The sequence below is a fragment of the Peromyscus maniculatus genome, chromosome 12, assembly GCF_049852395.1.
Source record: "Peromyscus maniculatus bairdii isolate BWxNUB_F1_BW_parent chromosome 12, HU_Pman_BW_mat_3.1, whole genome shotgun sequence".
Classification (NCBI taxonomy): domain Eukaryota; kingdom Metazoa; phylum Chordata; class Mammalia; order Rodentia; family Cricetidae; genus Peromyscus; species Peromyscus maniculatus.
This window is the reverse complement of record NC_134863.1, coordinates 12809957-12827525: the sequence shown is the minus strand read 5'-3', so window position 1 is coordinate 12827525 and position 17569 is coordinate 12809957. Positions and strand designations below refer to the sequence as shown.

The 17569-nt window shown below is 49.5% G+C and overlaps 1 protein-coding gene across 4 annotated transcripts in view; it reads left to right on the top strand.

The window, feature by feature from the left end:
* Nucleotides 1-8652, top strand: part of LOC143268223 (insulin-like growth factor 2 mRNA-binding protein 2) — a 79702-nt gene extending 71050 nt beyond the window's left edge. For all 4 annotated transcript variants that reach the window (XM_076549367.1, XM_076549369.1, XM_076549368.1 and 1 more), the window contains exons 12-16: nucleotides 2231-2305; nucleotides 3669-3800; nucleotides 5354-5467; nucleotides 6827-6915; nucleotides 7842-8652. In XM_076549367.1, the coding sequence (XP_076405482.1) occupies nucleotides 2231-2305; nucleotides 3669-3800; nucleotides 5354-5467; nucleotides 6827-6915; nucleotides 7842-7890 (459 nt within the window). In that variant the 3' untranslated portion in view covers nucleotides 7891-8652. The remainder of the gene's footprint in view (nucleotides 1-2230; nucleotides 2306-3668; nucleotides 3801-5353; nucleotides 5468-6826; nucleotides 6916-7841) is intronic.
* Nucleotides 8653-17569: the final 8917 nt, after the last annotated feature.

The window sequence follows — 17569 nt, the reverse complement described above, 5'->3', positions numbered from 1 at the left end:
TCCCATTCATTTGACTTTGAATTACGTTTCATTCTGCCTTGATTTGATGATTGAGTTTTAATTTACTTGTTTTGTTTTTGAGAGGAGAGGTGTGTGCGTGCGTGCGTGTGTTCAAGCTAACCTCTAACATCTAGTCTCGAATGACCATCCTGTATCAGCCTCCTCAGTAGCAGGGGCTACTGACATGAACTGCCAGGTCCAGCTCAGTTTTGTTGTCACCTTCTCCTTTTTCCTCTTCCTCTTCCTCCCCTAAAGATTTGTTTAAGGAAGTCGAGATGTGCTGGGAGAAAATGTAATAAAGACCTTGTCTTAGTCAGTGTTCTACCAATGTGCGGTTCCCTAGACGTTCCACTGTGAACCTCTGGAGGTCATTCTTATTCAAACCATCACTTTCCACTCCCTGGACCCCATAGTCTTGTAGCCATATCATAATGCAAAAACGCATTCAGTCCAGCTTCAAAAGTCCCTGTGGTGTATAATAGTCTCAACACTGTTTAAAATTCCAAAGTTCAAAGTGTCTTCTGAAATGCATGACAATCTCTTAACTATAATCCCTATAAAATCAAAATCAAAAAGCAGGTGCCATACTTTCAACATACAATGTCACAGAATATACTTTACCATTCCAAAAGAGAAGAAAGAGAGCATAGTGAGGAATTACTGAATCAAAGCAAGACTAAAAACTAAAAACCATCTGGACAGACTCCAAACTCTGCATCTCCAGGTCTGATATCAAGTGCTCTTCAGATCTCCAGCTCCTTTCAGCTCTGTTGACTGCAGCACACTGCTCTCTCTTGAGCTGGTTCCACTCCCCATGAGCAGCTTTCCTCAGCAGCTACCTCATGACTGTGGCATCTCCAACATCTTGGGGTCTCCAGTGAAATCCAGGCTTCACTTTCACAGCGTCACACAATGGCCTCTTTGGGCCCCAGCACATTGGTGTCTGTAGCTTTTCTTAGCCATGGAGGGAGAGTCCACAGCACCTGACTTGTATCCTGGACTCTAAAGCCAGAACCACATGGCTGAAGCTGCCAAGTTCTGTTTGCTGGGGCTGGAACTTGGCCCCCTCATTCAAATACATTTTCATCAGCTTTCTGTTGTTGATGGTTTTCTTCATGACTAAACTTTTCTTTAATTCCTTTTCACAAGTGGGAAGCTTAGCTGGGTGGGATCTTGCCCTGAGGTCACCTCTCCCTTTATTCCACTGAGCATCAGGCTTTTCTTGAAACTTTTTATCTCCCTGAGTACCAGACTTATCTCTATTACACTTCCTGGTGCTCCTTTTCTCCTCAAACTGCACATTTTGTATTTTCCCTTTCTCAGCTTGCTCCTTTTCATTATAGATCTGCATGAGAATGACCACTAATATCCAGACAACAGAGTCAGTGCTAGTCTATCTTGAAATCTCTGCTAGTGCCATTAATCCAAAATGCTTCAATTTTGCCTCAGGCAGATTTTTTTGGGGGGTGGGGGGTGGGGACAAGAGCAAAAAGCAGCCACATTTTTTTTTTTTTTTTTTTGCCAAACATCACAAGAATGGTCTCTAGGCCATTTACTAATACCCTTCCCCTCTGAACCTTCTTGAGCTGGGACTTCACAGTCCAAATTGCCTTCAACACTGGCCGTCATGCTCCTAGTGATAGTGGCTCCTTAAGCCCTGCTTAAAGCATTCAGCTGCTTTCCTAATCCAAAGTTCCAAAGTCCACATTCCACCCCAAGCAGCATGGTCAGGCCTGTCACTCCCTGGTGCCAACTCCTGTCACAGTACATGTTCTGTTGCTGTGAAGAGACACCATGACCACCATGGCAGCTCTTATAAAAGAAAGCATTCGGTTGGGGGCTTTCTCACAGTTCAAAGGTTTAGTCCATTTTCGTCATGGCAGGAAGCAGCTAGATACCAGTTGGACAGCATTGTGGACTAGCCTTTCCTTCCCTCTGGGCCTGGGGGTTGGCAGAGCCTGTATCTCCTAGGACTTTGCTGAGGGAAGAGGCAAGTTCTGGAAGGGTGCTCACTGCAGGGACAGGCAGTAACTACTGGCCCTGGGTAGCCAGAGACCCATATTTGATACTGAGAATTACGGTCAGACTTCCTAAGACCCAGGGCAGAGGTGGCACTATGTGTGGCGCTCAGCGGCAGAGGCTGGTCATCAGCTGGTGTCGGCATGCTCTTAATGATCTCCAGCAAGCACAGGAGCTTTGGCATCAGCACGTTCCTTTTCTCAAACTGCAGATAGCTCCGGCAGAAGGTCCGGATGTCAGTGAAAGGATGGTCATCATCACCGGGCCACCTGAAGCCCAGTTCAAGGTCAGTACCAAAGCCCATGCCAGCCCCGCAGGCTCTGGGTGCCGGGCAGACGGCCCAGGGGAGTTGAGGTGCTGCTTTGCCAGCCTGGTGTCCACTTCCACTTCTGCTGCTCACGGGTCAGACTTGTGCCTGGTTCCTCGTTTCTCCTCTGTGCTCTGTCTTCTCTCCATGGAAAGGCAGGGTGTCCGTTGGTGCCCAGTTGGCCAGTGCCTCCAGCATGTCTCTGAGTGGGCGGCCGTCTTGGGCCTCTCCAGCTGAGAGCGTTAACATGGGTGCAGAGGAGAAGCCTCTGTCGTGGAAGTTCTGGCAGTCTGTGAGGGAATTCTAGCAGCATTGGGGGAGAGTTCTTTTGTGAGGAGCATGGCTTTGTGTCTGATGTCCTTCCTCGAGGAACGTTAAAACTTGAGTTTCAAGAAGTCAGAAATGCGCTTTAATTTATAAAAGTTCAGCTCTTACAATGAAAAATCACAGGGGACCAGAAGCTTGGCACTGAACAAACAAAATGTGGTATGTCCACATAAGAGAATGATTTGTCCAATGCGTGCTACAGAGGAGTGGCCCTAGAGAAATAAGAGCATGTAGGCCATGGTTCCATGTACATGTGTCCAGTAGCCAACCATAGAGAAAGACGTAGGCTTGTTGAGAGTGACGGGCAGTCCTCGGGATTGAGCCCAGAGCCTCACACATAGGGGGCGGCAAGCACTCGGCCACTGAGCCACATTCCTAGTCCTCTTCTTTCAGTTTTGATTCAGGGCCTCACTAAATTGCTCAGGTTGGCCTTAACCTGCAATTCTTACCCTCAGCTGTCCAAAGGTTGGGATTATGGGCTTGTCCCACCCCTGAGATGGATCCAGAATATTCTGGATAGTGGCGATGGTCCCACAACATACTAACGACTAAGTACATGATGAGATGATGACTTTGCCAGCACGTGCAAGGCCATGAGTTTGATTCTCAGCACCACAAAAGCAGCGGCGTGTTGAGACTTACCAGATGCTGTTGCCTCCTTCAGTAACCAGAGAACTGAGCATACAGTGGAGGGGGGTTAAGAATGCCTTAAACAAATGCAGCCAATCACGCACTTACAGGCACTGGGCATATGAAAACAAGGTGCAGTCTTGGTGGCTCACGGTTGCCCTTGCCTAGACACACACGTTCCTTAGAGGAAGCAGTCACCTGCAGATCACGAGGCTCGGCAGCGTGCACAGATGGTGGAGCGTGGTGGCTGAGATGGGTGGCAGAACTGAGGCGGGTGGGCAGCTGCCCCGTGCCTGGAGGGAAGCCCACACATCCCGTCCCTGGGACTCCGAGTTCCCGCACAGCACTGACCGAGTGGCCCGATCACCAGTCATCTTGTCCTCAGGCTCAGGGACGGATCTTTGGGAAGCTGAAGGAAGAAAACTTCTTTAACCCCAAAGAAGAGGTGAAGCTGGAAGCCCACATCCGTGTTCCCTCGTCCACAGCCGGCCGCGTGATCGGCAAAGGGGGGAAAACCGTAAGCTGGCTCCCGACTCCCTTCACCTGGATGAGTTCCCTGCCCTGGCCATGCCCGGTTCCCCTCAGACCCTCACTCGCTCCTTTGCTCGCTCTCAGCATGTCTGAGGGCCTTGGGCTGACACGCTTGGGCTCCGGCACGTGCAGGATGCATGAGGCATGGGGATTCCAAGGACAGAAAGGTGATCCGCAGGGCTCTAGCACTAAGGGCCCAGTTCCATGGTGTCAAGCCCACCCTCTTCCTGAGCACTATGCCACCCAGCCCTGTTTATATCCCAAGACAAGAAGGCCATCTCCCATCCCACCCGCCCCCACCCTCACATCCACATGTAGCAGATAGAACCCGTTGGAGACCCCCCTCTCTGTCTGGTTTCCAAGTTCGGAGGCTGCAGCTGCCCTGTACTCTCTCTTGACCACAGTCTCCAGGGGCCTCTCACTCCCTACTGCACATCCCTTTTCCGGTTCTTTCTCAAGTCTGGCCGTCTGCTCTAGGGGAGTTAGCTCAGCAATAGGGTGAGAAAGTGTAGTTTATGTGTCCAGTCTGAAGGTCTCAGTAACACACGTCAGCTGGATTCCGGAGCTGGAGGCATAATTCAGCGATAGAGCATGCACTTATCAAGTATAGGACCCTGGGGTCAACCTTCAGCCCCCCGGAGAAAAGAATATTGATCCCTAGACATCAGTAGGTTATCTGTGGACACAAGAATTTGGCTTTCTCACTTGGTGAGGAGGTGACCGGAGCAGTTCTGGGCCTGTGATGATGAAGTGACGTTGAGTGGCAGGAACTGGGGTCGGGGAGCGCAGGTTCTAGACGTGGTGAGTCATGCACAAGAGAATGTAGTTGGCTAGGATCCACAAGTGCAGTCCAAACCCCAGGTACGCACACTGACCGCTCGACAGACTTGAAGTGTTGGAGACCGTCTCGGAAGCGGTCACTGAATCCTCTCTCTCCCCAGCTGTGGGTGGCCGCCCCTCTGAGCCCCTCACCCTGCCTGTGAGCTGAGCATCAATGCCAAGGGCCAGGGCAGGTAGAACCCAGCCAAACGGAGAGTGGAGGATAGAAGTGCATGGTCATCCTCGCCTATAGAGCAAGTTCAAGGCCAACCTTGGCCCAAAGGGAGCAGAAGGGGAAAAGGAAGGAAAGAAGAGGGTGGGGGGGGGGTGAGGAGAGGGAGGAGAAGGAAGTGGGTGGGTTTATTCTGAGTCAGACGAGAGGAGGCCATAGCTCCTGGACAGCAGCCAGGGAAGCAGGTCCAGAAGTGGGCCACTGACCTGGGCTCTTACTAGAAGTCCGCACGAGTGTCTGCAGAAAGGGAGCATTCAGCCTGAGAGGCAGAGCCTCGTGGAGTTAGGGCTACACCCCCATTTCTCTGTCAGTCAGCCCTTTGGAGCCAAACCTACAGGAGCTGAGGCAGGAGAAGGAAAGGGGGGGGGGCGGTTAGCTTCTCCGTCCACAGCCCAAGTATCAGCTTCATGGGTGACTGGGGTGGGCGGGCTGGGGGGCCGGGTGTGTGTGTGTGTGTTACTCACTCACTTCCTTCTCTGCCTTTCCAGGTCAATGAGCTCCAGAACTTGACAAGCGCAGAAGTTATCGTGCCTCGTGACCAAACCCCAGATGAAAATGAGGAAGTGATCGTCAGGATCATCGGACACTTTTTCGCCAGCCAGGTACTAGTCTGTGAGGACCCTGCCTCCTGCCCAGCTCCTCCCACTAGTTCACGGACTGTATTTGTGTCGAGTGGCCGTGTGCTTAAAGCCCCTCCTGACCACCACACAGCAGGCACGGTGGAAGCCCTCCCTGGCCCCTGACCTCGGGGACTGGAAACGGTTGGTGCAAGGCTCCTAGCATGATGCGCTGGGGTCGGGAGCTTAGCGTCGCTTGCTCTCCCAGCCTTCCTCTGAGGAGCCGCATGTCCAGCCAGCCCCCAGCAGAGCAGCCAGGTGGCCACGTTTCACTGTGGAAAGGGACTACTCACCAAGGTGTTGTGACGAGGGAGGCCTTGGCGGGTTGGGCCAAGGTGCCCTGGTGGGTGAGGGAGACCGGCCATGCAGATGTGTGCAGAGGTGGAGAGTTTAATCTCAGCATCCAGACACAGATGTCCACGTGGAAAGTTTGTTATTAAAGGGGGAGAGAGAGAGAGCGCGAAAGAGGGAGGTGCACTCTACCTCTGGCATGAGTCAGGAGAGACAATGAAGGGGGAGTTTTTTCTTAAAGAGGACTTTACATAAGACGACATCAGGACACTGGGCAAGAAGTCCCCAAGGGGCGGCTCAGAATACCAAGGAAAGGGACCTAGTATTCTGCCGCTCTCTTCCCGGGTCTCCCCAGAACTCCACGTCACTGCTGCCTTGCACTCACAGAAGCCAGCGCTGCAGGGACATGTGGCCCAGTGTGTGGCCTCGATGTCTTGATGCTTTTTTGCTGGGCGGGTTTTAGAAGAGGGCGGCTGTGATCCTCCTGGAGGCCAAAGAAGAAGGGCAGCTGTGAAAACGACTCCCAGCTGCTCGGTGGCCAGCTGCCTGTGACTGCTGCCTGGGCCAGTGGCAGAGTTCAGCCCGTGGGAAGCTGTGGCTCAGGGTTGGAACTCCTGTTCTTCAGGGCTTGTCAGGGCGCTAGTGTCTCCCCTTTCCTGGTCTTTCCAGTGCTTCGGAAAGGGGTGGGGAGGGGAGGGGCACACCAGAGCTCAGGTGGGCGTGGCAGGGCCCTTGGCCTCCACCCCATCACTGACCTCTCCTGCTACTCCCTGGCCATCTGCTCCCTGTGAGCTGCTAGGTACCCCCCCCCCCCGCTCCCACCCCAGTGCACCCTCCTCTCCCCGCCCCCTCCCACCTTGCACCCGGCTGGCTTGGTGAAGGGAAGAAAACTTCTGTCCCTGGCGGCTGAGCGTGGGCAGAAGGGACCTGGGGGAAGTAAGATTGGTCCGAGCACTCAACCTTTCCCAAGTCCGGAGCCCTCTGTTTCCCTGTGGGGGCCCCAGAACTGGGATTGTCTCTTCCCTGTGCCCTCCCTCCCTCTCTCCGCTGCAGACTGCGCAACGCAAGATCAGGGAAATTGTACAGCAGGTGAAGCAGCAGGAGCAGAAATACCCTCAGGGAGTCGCCTCACAGCGCAGCAAGTGAGGCCCCCACAGGCGCCAGCAAACGAGAGATGAATGTAACCCTCCCAACCCCCCGAGAGAGACGAGACCAAACAGCCAGCAGATCGGGAGCAAACCAAAGACCATCCTGAGGAGTGAGAAGTCTGCAGGGCAGCCAGGGCCTGCAGACCCCTGCACATCCTGGGATCCAGGAGGCCATAGGGAGGGCCCGGGTTCCCCAGAAACACCAGTTGGCCTGCGCCCAGCTTCCCCTGGCTTCTGCAGGCTTCCAGCCATCCACTGCCCATCCACTCAGATCCCTCCTCGGCTCCCAGGACGCTATCCCTTTCAGTTGAACTAACATAGGTGACTCAAAGCAAAGCGAAATCCGCAGCCTTTTCTTTGCTGTGGAGCGTTGTCTCTGTACATGTCTGTACATACTAGAAGGGGAAAGATGTTAAGATGTGTGGCCTGTGGGTTACACAGGGTGCCTGCAGCGTTAATATATTTTAGAAATAATATATCAAATAACTCAACTAACTACAATTTTTACTCGATTATTAATTTTGTTTTCTTTTTGAAGAGAAAGCAGGCTTTTCTAGACTTCAAAGAATAAAGTCTTGGGTGAGGTCCATTGGTAGAGAAAGGAACTTTGAGCCGCCCACACGAACTTCACTTGGAGGGAGATCTCGTCAGGAACACTTAATGGCAGTCGTGGGTCACCTGTGTCTATCAACAGAAGGGATACCGTCCCTGAGGAGGGGCCCTAGGCCCTTGTCACCTGTTTATCCCATGCACCCCTTTCTCCGCTTCACAGGTTTTAAACTGTTTTTTTTTTTTGCATACTGCTATATATTTCTATCTCTCTCTGTTTATCTCCCTCCCGTCCCTTCCTCTTTGCCCGCCATCCTTCTGAACCCCTTCGTCCTTTTCTGTTGCCCCATATCTATGCACCCCCCCCCCAGGCAAAGCAGTGCTCTGAGTTATCACATCACACAAACGGAACAAACGTGAAACACACGAACCAGCTTCAGCTTACACTTGGTTCCTCAAGCGAACAAGAGTCGATGGCACTTGTCCCCAGCGTCTCGGAAGAGGAAAGCGGGAACCCTCCAAACCAACCAGCCAACCAAACAAAGGAAAACTCCAGAAAGAAAGAATGTACTTTGTCTTTTTACATTTTGGTATACAAGCCATCATCATTTAGTGAAATTGTTTCTTTCTTTAAAAATTTAAAGTGCAGGAAAATAGCAATTTATACGAGGTTGTTGGCCCAGGGCATTAAATTTACAGATTTTTTTAAAATGAGAAAAACACACAAATAAAGCTACCTCAGGTGTTTTTTACCTCAGCACCTTGCTCTTGTGTTTCCCTTAGAGATTTTGTAAAACTGATAGTTGGAGCATTTTTTATTTTTTTAATAAAAATGAGTTGAAAAAAAAAAAGATTTCAACTGCCAGCCTGGAGCAGGCGGCAGCCCAAGTGTGCAGCGACTGTTCTGACTTGTCTTCCGCTAGCCAAGAGCCTGCGTGGCCTTCTGTGGACAAATCTAAAAATGTTTATTTTTAAAAAACGACAAAGAAAAACAGATGATATTGGAGCCGTCCTGAATTTCAATAGGGTACGTGCCATGAGGGCTTTTGCGCTGAAGGATGACCACGTCCTGGTTATGTGAAGAAGCCAAGACACCACCAGACTGCAATGCCGATTTCCTCTACTGCAAACAGTGTTCTGTGACAAAAAAAAGAAAAAAAAAATATATCCAAGCTAACAAGATCCTGGCGTCCTGGTGTCTTATTTGCTGAGCCTTGTGTCCCCCGGGGGTGTCAGCTGGAGGCCTAGGGGGACAGTAGTTGGACAGTCGGACCCGGGCAGCTCCTTGTCCACCTGGTTCTTGGGAGGGACCCAGCTCCGTGAGTCAGTGTGCAGCGGGCACAGCAGTCTCGCCTGGGGGCTTGTGGGAAGTGCGCCTCTGCTGGGTCCCCGTGGGATGGCAGTTTGTGCGGATCTGTAGAACTACATGCCCGGGCAGGACATGTCAGGCAACTCAGGACAGAGGCTCTCCCTTCCTCTAGAGCAGCGGTTCTCACCTTCCTAATGCTGACCCTTTAATGCAGTTCTTCATGTTGTGGTAACGCACAACCATAAAATTATCTCATCGCCACTTCCTAACTGTAATCTTGCTACTGTTATGAATCATAATGTAAATATCTGTCTTCCAGTGGTCTTAGGTGACCCCTGTGAAAGGGTCTTTCAACAACCCCCAGGGGTTGCGACCCATAGGTTGAGAACTGCTGAGTTGGCCACCTGTCTCCTAATTGTCCCTCTTTAAATATCAGTACAGATGGAAGCTTAGAAATATGTAAAACGGGCATGGTGATGCACACCTTTAACCCTTTAATATAGCTACAGGTTCTGAATTTTTTCCTGGTAAAATTTCTAATGGGCTATAATCCCCCAAAAAAGTTGTGAAACAAAAATTCAGAAGCAAAAATCAACCCAGTTTTAGGTCTCTTTGTTTGGTTCCAGAAGGAAATCTTTTTTTTCCCTCCATTTTTTTAATTAAGAATTTTTTTTCATTTTACACACCAATCAGATCCCCGCTCTTCCCCCTCCCATTCCCCCAGCCTTCACCCCCAACTAACCCCCCACTCCCCCCACAAGAAGGCAAGGCCTCCCAGGGGGAGGCACATCCAGTAGAGGCAAGTCCTAGCCCTTCCCCCTGCCTCAAGGCTACACGTGGTGTCCCATCATAGCCAGAAGGAAATCTTAAGAAGGCTATGCATCAAGGTTAATTAAATTAACAAATTAAGGCTTACAGATTATGAAAGGTTATACGGCACTAGATCAGCGCTGGTTACAGCGGCGGTGCTGGTTTGGTGGATGGTGGAAGAATCACGGGTGGAAGAATCATGAGCCATGGTTACCAGAGTTAGAATGGGCTTTATTAGAAGAGGGGATAGGACAGGAGAATCCAGGCCTGGCAGAGAGGAAACAGAAGGAGAGGGGTGCACAGAGACAGAGCAGAGACAGAGACCAAGAGCAGAGAGGGTGTGTGTGTTTGTGTGTGTGTGTGTGTGTGTGTGTGTGTGTGTGTGTGTGAGAGAGAGAGAGAGAGAGAGAGAGAGAGAGAGAGAGAGAGAGAGAGAGAGAGAGAGAGCGAGCACGTGGGGGTGCATGTCTGGCTTTTAGGCTGGGACGCCGTCGCCCGCTGATGACGTATAAGGCGCCAGAGGAGACCCCCTCCCCTCGAGCTGTGCATCTACAGAATCCTTACAGATTACTCTTTACCTCCATCTCCTCTTAGCTCCCCTACACCCTTGTCTACCCCGTATCTCCCACACCTTCTCATCTGTTAGCTTTGTCCTATGTGACTTTCCATGGCTTCCTTTGTAGCCTGGTGGGCTCAGCAGTGGCTATACAACTGAAGACAACAGCTTCCCCTCCTTAAGAATCTATCAATAACCGATAGTTCAGCAGGAAGGGGTAGAACGCTGTGAGCCCACCCCCATCCATGACTGTTAGCAGGACTGGTCTTGCGAATGCCCAGAGCAGGCAACCCCAGCACTGCATTCCTGATTGCAAGGGTGATGCTGTACTAGAGGACAGCATTGAGCAGCACATCTGTGTTCATTGCTGTTACGAATTTGCAGGAGTGGAGAACTCCCAGCTGGCCAGGCCAGGGTATCCCACATGTGAGGGAAAACACACTGGGCAGATGCAGCAGGGGCAGCTGCACGTGGAAAGTCATTCACACCCAGGCGCTGCATCCGCGTGGAGAGTTTATTATAATAGATGGAAAGAAAGGAAAGAGGGAAATGGAGGAAAGATAAGAGAGAAAGCTGAGGTGTGCACACATCATGGAAATGGAGAAAGAGAACAGAAGAGAGAGGAAGGGGGGAGGAGATTTTCCTTAAAATGAGGCTTTTATGTCAGGACCCAGGGTGGCCCCAAGGGATGGGTCAGAATATTAACAATTGCTGTTCTATTCACAGTAACTAAGAAATGGAAGCAGCCTAGATGATGAATATATAATGAAAATGTGGTACATGGGGCCAGGGTTATGGTTCAGCATTAAAGGGGCTTACTGCTCTTCCAGAGGACCTGGGTTTGGTTCTCAGTACCCACATGGTTCAAAACTGCCTGTAACTCCAGCTCCAGTTCCTCAGGCAATCCCACACATGTGAGGCTCACAAACACATAAGACTAAAAAGTTTAATAAAAAGAAAATATAGTGTCTATACACTTAATTTTATACAGCTGTTAAGAAAAAATTATAAAGTCTGCAGCTGATGGAACTAGAAAAAAATGTACTATTGAGATCACCTAGCTCCAGAAAGACACATGCCACGTGGTATCTCTCACATGTGAATCCTAATTGTGACTCTTGGTTTTTTTGCTGTGAAAGAAAGGAAAGTAGGAAGTGGGCATTGGAGGGCAGAGGGGTGGTGCCTTCAGGCATGAGAAACAGAACCACAGGTAAAAAGAAAGGGGAGTATTAGTGTTAGTTATTTAGCTGCGTTGTGTTCTTACCCTGCAAGGAAACGTCACGAAACACGACAGAATCCGCTTATAAGAGTTTATTAGAGATAAAGGGATAGAGAGTGCGCAGGCCTGTGGGAGAGACACGTGTGTGAAGAGAGACTGGGAAACATGGCGCTCCACTTTTAAAACCGGCTGGGGGCGTGGCCAGGTCACGTCACTACTCCACGCGTGTGTGTAGATCACATGGTCACGTTGCACGCTGCCATGTAATGTCATGGATTCTGGTCACGCGAGATGCCTTGGCCGGAACTTGCTAGGCGGAGGTGTCCGGCCTGACCGGAATTGGCTAGGCGGAAGTGTCCGCCTGGTAAATGCGACCGTTGGGGGGGCGTGTTGTGAACCCTTCATTCCCGACTCTTATTTTTTAAAAAAAGAAAAAATTGTGGTTGACTGGGTACGGGGGCGACGTTTCTCTCAAAGACTGCTTCCAGCTGAATAGTGGGCGTTGGTTGGCTCTTGGGGGGGGGTGAGGGGTATCTTGTGAAGTCCAGGGATGATGGTGGAGGTCCTGGAACGACGTTCTGCCGTCTCCTGGTTCTGCGGCTGTCCATCTATGCTGCTGCTGGGGACCTCCTGTGCTGTGGCTGGGGGCCTCCCATTTAACAAGATACTGTTGACATAGAGAGAGCTTAGAGAGAAAGAATCATTATTATTTTATTTTGGAGTTGGCATTTGTCTGAGGTAGATTTGGCCTGCCCAGATAGAGGCATGTGACATTTACCTGAGGTAGATCTGGTCTTAGTACTCTGCTTAATTTCTATCTGAGACAAGCCTCATTAGAGGTAGTTCATTTAAGGCACCTGTTTTCCTTAGGCAAGCCTTGCTGGAGGTAGTTTATTTAAGGCACCTGTTTCCCTTATTAGGTTAGCACTTAGGAAACACAGGTGATCAGTTGCTGCGTATTGAACAATGATAAATTGTTGTATTACATTATTCTTTACCGCCTAGGTATTTTTGATGGTTCTTTTTGCCTCCGGCTCTGTGTGGCCCTGGTTGGGAAAGGAAGGGGTGATACCTTATTCCTCTGGAATCGGTGACAAGGCAGTGGATCCTGATGTCCTCTGGAGCTTGAGAGTGAGAGGCCCTGTTTGTTTCACTGTATATGAAGAGAGATTTTTCTGGGATGGAGGTGAGATAAAGGGTTTTAGGTGAGACAGGTGGACCCAGTGAGGAAAGCCCTCAAGTTTAGCAGCTGTGGGGGTTACAAGAATTACCTTGAAGGGTCCCTGCCACTTAGGGGAAAGGGGCAAAGGGCGCTGGTCTGGAGGAAAGAGAAGAACCTGATCCCCAATGTGTATTGGAGATGGGCAAGGATTGTCACACGGCTGAGGTAGTGAGCAGTCCGCATAGCTCCATGGAATAGACCTTAGGTGACATAAAAGAGGAGTTAACAGGCTATCTGGAACAGTTGGAGGCTTGGAAAAAAGACCTGGTGTTAGAACTGGTCTGAGGAGATATTTAACTTTTCCTGACAGTGGCCATATGGGTAAAATCGAGCTGTAGCCCTGGGGAGGTAGGAAGCCTCCAGCATGGCCATTATATGGCCTGAGTTAGACACGGATCCTCCTTTTGCTGTGAGAAGTCCACGCTCCCTCCAAATAGCAGCGTGGGACAGGAGGATATGAAAAGCATATTTGGAGTCTGTAGAGTTACTGGCTAGGAGAAGTCGGAGAGCTGCTGGCGTGTCTGGGAGGAGGCAAATGTGTGGAGTGAAAAGAAATGGACGCTCCTACCTTAGCTAGGAGATCCTTCCCCATTAAAGGTACAGGGCAACTTGGCACCACTAAGAATGTATGTGTGAGAGGGATGCCTCTGAAAATACAATTAAATGGCGGTGTCTGCTGAGGTAGATAAGGCTGTCCCCCAACCCCGACAATAAAGGAGGTGGCATCCCAAAACTCCCAGGACTGAGTCAATGGCTCTGGTGTCCAGAAGGAAAGAAACGGATCGCTTCCCTGCTGCGTTCTGGGTTCCCTGTCATGTCTGTAGCCAAGCCTAGGTCTGTTGGAGGTCTTAGCTTGATGTACCCATGCATCTTGGTGCCTGGGGGCAGTCAGCTGACTCTGTCTTTCTAGGCGGCACTTTTAACAAGGCTGTTGATGGCCTGGCAGGGCATTCGGTAGCCCGTGGCCTTTTCCTCATTTAAAACAGGGACCCAACAGCTTTTGGAAGTCAGCGAGTGCCAGCACTTGGCAATTTTGTTTTCCGGCTTTTATCTCTTCCCTGGCACACCTTAAATGCCACAGGTGACTCTTTTGCCTGTGGGGTCAGGAGCCTTGCTCTCCAGATGCTTAAGTTTTAGTCAGGTAGGTCTGGGGAACAAGAGACAGATTTTCGTATTTATCCTGAACTATTTACTGGTTTTAGGGCAGCCTTACAGAGGCCTGTCAGGAGACAGGTAATAAACCTATCTCTGGCTAGACAGCCACTCTGGGTGTTGTAGTCCCAGTGTGGCTCTCGGTCAGGAACCGCTTCAGCTCCTGGGGGATGTGAAAGGTTAGTTTGATGAATTTCGTCTGTATGAGTCCTAGCCTGCTCCCATACACACCTGAGCTCCTCAGGAAATCATGAAAGGTGAGACTATAAGATTGAGTTATATATTGAAACTGTTTAATAAAGGAAGCAGAATTAGATGTATAAGAACCCAGCTTACTTTGTATCTGAGAGAGTTCTGTTAGAGAGAGAGGATGGAACATGAATTTTAATTATTGGTTCCTTAGCAAGATCTAGAGTCAGAGATTCCAGAGTCAGAGAATCCTCTGGTTTACGTACAGCTAGGAGCATATGAGCAGGAGAGAAGGAAACGAGAAGAGACAGTTTAGCGTTGAGAAAGAAGAAAGCAACTCTTTCCATTTGCCTGAACACCGACAGTGATTGGATAGCTCCCGTGAAATATCGGGATCTAAGGAGCCACTCGGCGGCTCTTTGTTATTTTTTAAAACATACTTTGGCCACTTTTTTGAACATAAACAAGTTAGCTTAGAAATCTTTACGTAAGGCATTAAACTGAGAGGTTTTAAAGCTTCAACAAGACAGCCTAATGGAGAGGAAGGACTAACAGGGTTGGAAGCCTTGTTTCCCATGTCTGCATCGGAGGCAGAAAAATAAAAAATAAATGTGATCCGGAGCCAAGGCCCCAGGCGTCCCCAAGGCCAAGGGCGGATACCGGGCGCAGGCTGCTCCTTGACTCGTCAGCCACAGAAGCAGGGGCCCCCTCCACGGTGAGGAAAGGATTCCCCGGGAATCCAGACAACGTTTGCCCCTTCGTCAAGGAGATGGACGTGCCGGCCTCACGTGGCTCCCAGGACGCACCAACGGTGGTGGCCCTAACGCAAGAAATATGTCAGGCTGCAGACGTGGGAGACGGCTAGAAAAGTTAGGCCTGCGATAGGGGCTGACCGTAGCCAATGAAGACCGTGGTCGGGGGTACCCCCGGTCTCAAGAACACGTGTGAGGCGCCGGAACTTGCTAGGCGGAGGTGTCCGGCCTGACTGGAATTGGCTAGGCAGAAGTGTCCGCCTGGTAAATGCGACGGGGGGGGGGGGGGGGCGTGTTGTGAACCCTTCAATTAGGGGCAGAAAGGTTTAAGCAGGGGACACACTGGGGGATTGAAAATCAAGGGGTCAAGGGGTAAGTGATAGCCAAAACAAGGGGTGTACAAAAAGCTATGTGGAAGCCAGGCAGTGGTGTTGCATACCTTTAATCCTAGCGCTCAGGAGGCAGAGGTAGGCAGATCTCTGTGAGTTCAAGTCCAGCCTGGTCTATAGAGTAAGATCCAGGACAAGCTACAAAGCTACACGGAGAAACCTTGTCTCGAAAAAAAAAGCTGTGTGCAGACACTATCTTGTAACCCAATTAAAAAAATGCAAAAGGGATTACAGGCAGACACCCTGCATGGGTAATACTGTTGCCCCTAGCAAAGGGTCACTAAATAAACCCTGGTACTGGGTGTGGGACACCATCATGGGATTGTAAATCTCACCTGATGAGAATAAGACCACAACTACAATTTTTGAGCCCAATTTGAAGCAGGCTTTATTAAATACTGGCCAGGACAATGGACACTGGCCAGGTTCATACCCGGGATTGCCATAGTATGGATATAAATTACATTAGTCAGGAGCCTATAAAGGCACAAATCACAAAGGTATATACTCCCCACTTTTGTCCAATTGGGCAAACATACATCCTGACATTCTTTCTGCCTGTGTGTAATCAAGCACATCCTGTGCAGTTGGGGCAACCAAGCTTTTTTACAGAAGAGAAAAGGTGTGACTTGTTATCTTGCATGAATAATAAATAGCCCCCAGGATTCCAGGAAGTGATCTGTCCTTGGTCAATTAGGATTTACATATTAGAGGCAATTTTGCTTTAAAGATCTCCTAAGCACAGTATTTTAAAATACAACTTTAGCCATCACAGGATCTGATCAGGGAGGACTCAGAAACCTTTAGAGCAATACAGGCTCTTGTCAGTTACTCATCAGAACTAGAGGATGAAGCCTCCATGGAAGACACCATGCATCTTGATTGCAACATTCAAAGAAAGCAAGCTAGAACTGAGCTGGAAACTACTTCTTCCCTGTTGGCTAATTTTCAAAGTTCCCACAAGATGTGAAGCAGGCAGCTGGGCAAGAAAAGTTACCAATGGTCTCTTCCAATTGGAAGATCAAAACTAACCTGCCAGGCCAGATGTGCCCACCTGTGCAATAATGGCACAGTGTTATAGGAACAACCAACTTCTCCATGCTGGATTTGAAGCCTACCCAAATGGAGGGAGTGAATGCCTGGTGTTGTAAGTCTGGTTAATGACTCATGCATAGGCCCAAGGAGGTAACTTACTATTGGAGATTTTTATACCCAAACTACCTTTTTGCAATGATTCAGCTGAGAGTATTCCCAGGCCACTAATAGTGGCAGATATCTGTAATCTCAACTTTCAGGAGGCTGAGGAAAGAGGATCATGGTCAAGGCCAAGCTGGGCTGCATAGTGAGACCCTCTCAAAGAAAAGAACCAGTAAGATGACTTTGAAGGTTAAGGTTTTTGCCAAGTAACTATGCAACCCATGGGAAGGAGGAGGGAGAAAACAAACTTTACAAAGTTGTTCTCTGACCTATGCACACACACTCCACACATATGCAGTAATAAAAAATTTAAAACAGAAAAAAGATTGAATAAATGTTAAAGATTGCTGCAAAGTGCTATCTGATTAGTCCTCAATCACACTGTATCCTAAAGATCCTTGTTGAAAGATGTGGCCCTATGACTAAGTTCTAGCCACAGAACATGAACAAATGTGATTCATGCCTCTCCCATGACTACCCATTAAAAACTGCCTGCCACTCTCCTCCTAGGTTTCCACTGGCTGGTTGTTAAGGACTGAAATGCTCTAAATCAGAGAGGCTCATCACCTTTAGCTAGAAACAAAATAAGTATTTCAGGCTTTGCAGGAAACAGCAGGGAGTGATACAAAATAATACCTCTTGGGGGCTAGAGAGATGCTCAGTGGTTAAGAGCACTGGCTGTTTTTGCAGAGGACCCAGGGTCAATTCCCAGCACCCACATAGCAGCTAACTACGATAAGTCTAGTTCCAGGGAATCTGATGCTCTCTTTTGGCTTCCAGGGGCACTTCATGAACATGATACATAGATATACATACAGGCTTGTGGGGAGCCATCCCACCCCTACTTTTCCCCAGAGTACTCTTGAGTAGGAGCAGCAGGAAATATTAGAAGTATAGAGGGGAGAGAAGCAGATAGAAAATACAGGATAGCCTCGGGAGGGCCTGTATCCTAATCCATCAAGCCAGAACTTTATTCCAAAGGGCTTTTTATGACAATGCCAAGGGATCCTCCTTGCTAGGTACATCCAAGTGTAGATACTTCCAAACACCTGCTACTCAGGCCCATAGTCCAATCATCCTCTTTATGCAAACCTGCTGGATAAAGCCACCACAAAACCTGGATGAGCTCCAACAGGTCCCCCTTCTTAATATTTAAAAAAAAGAAAAAGAAAAAAATTCCTATTAAGAGCTCACAGCAATCTCCAAATCTGTCACACCTCCCACTGAAGGAGTAGAAGATGATATAGATGGAATGTCCTTTTGGGAATTGGTCTAATATGACTACAGCAGTCTTAGCTGCATCA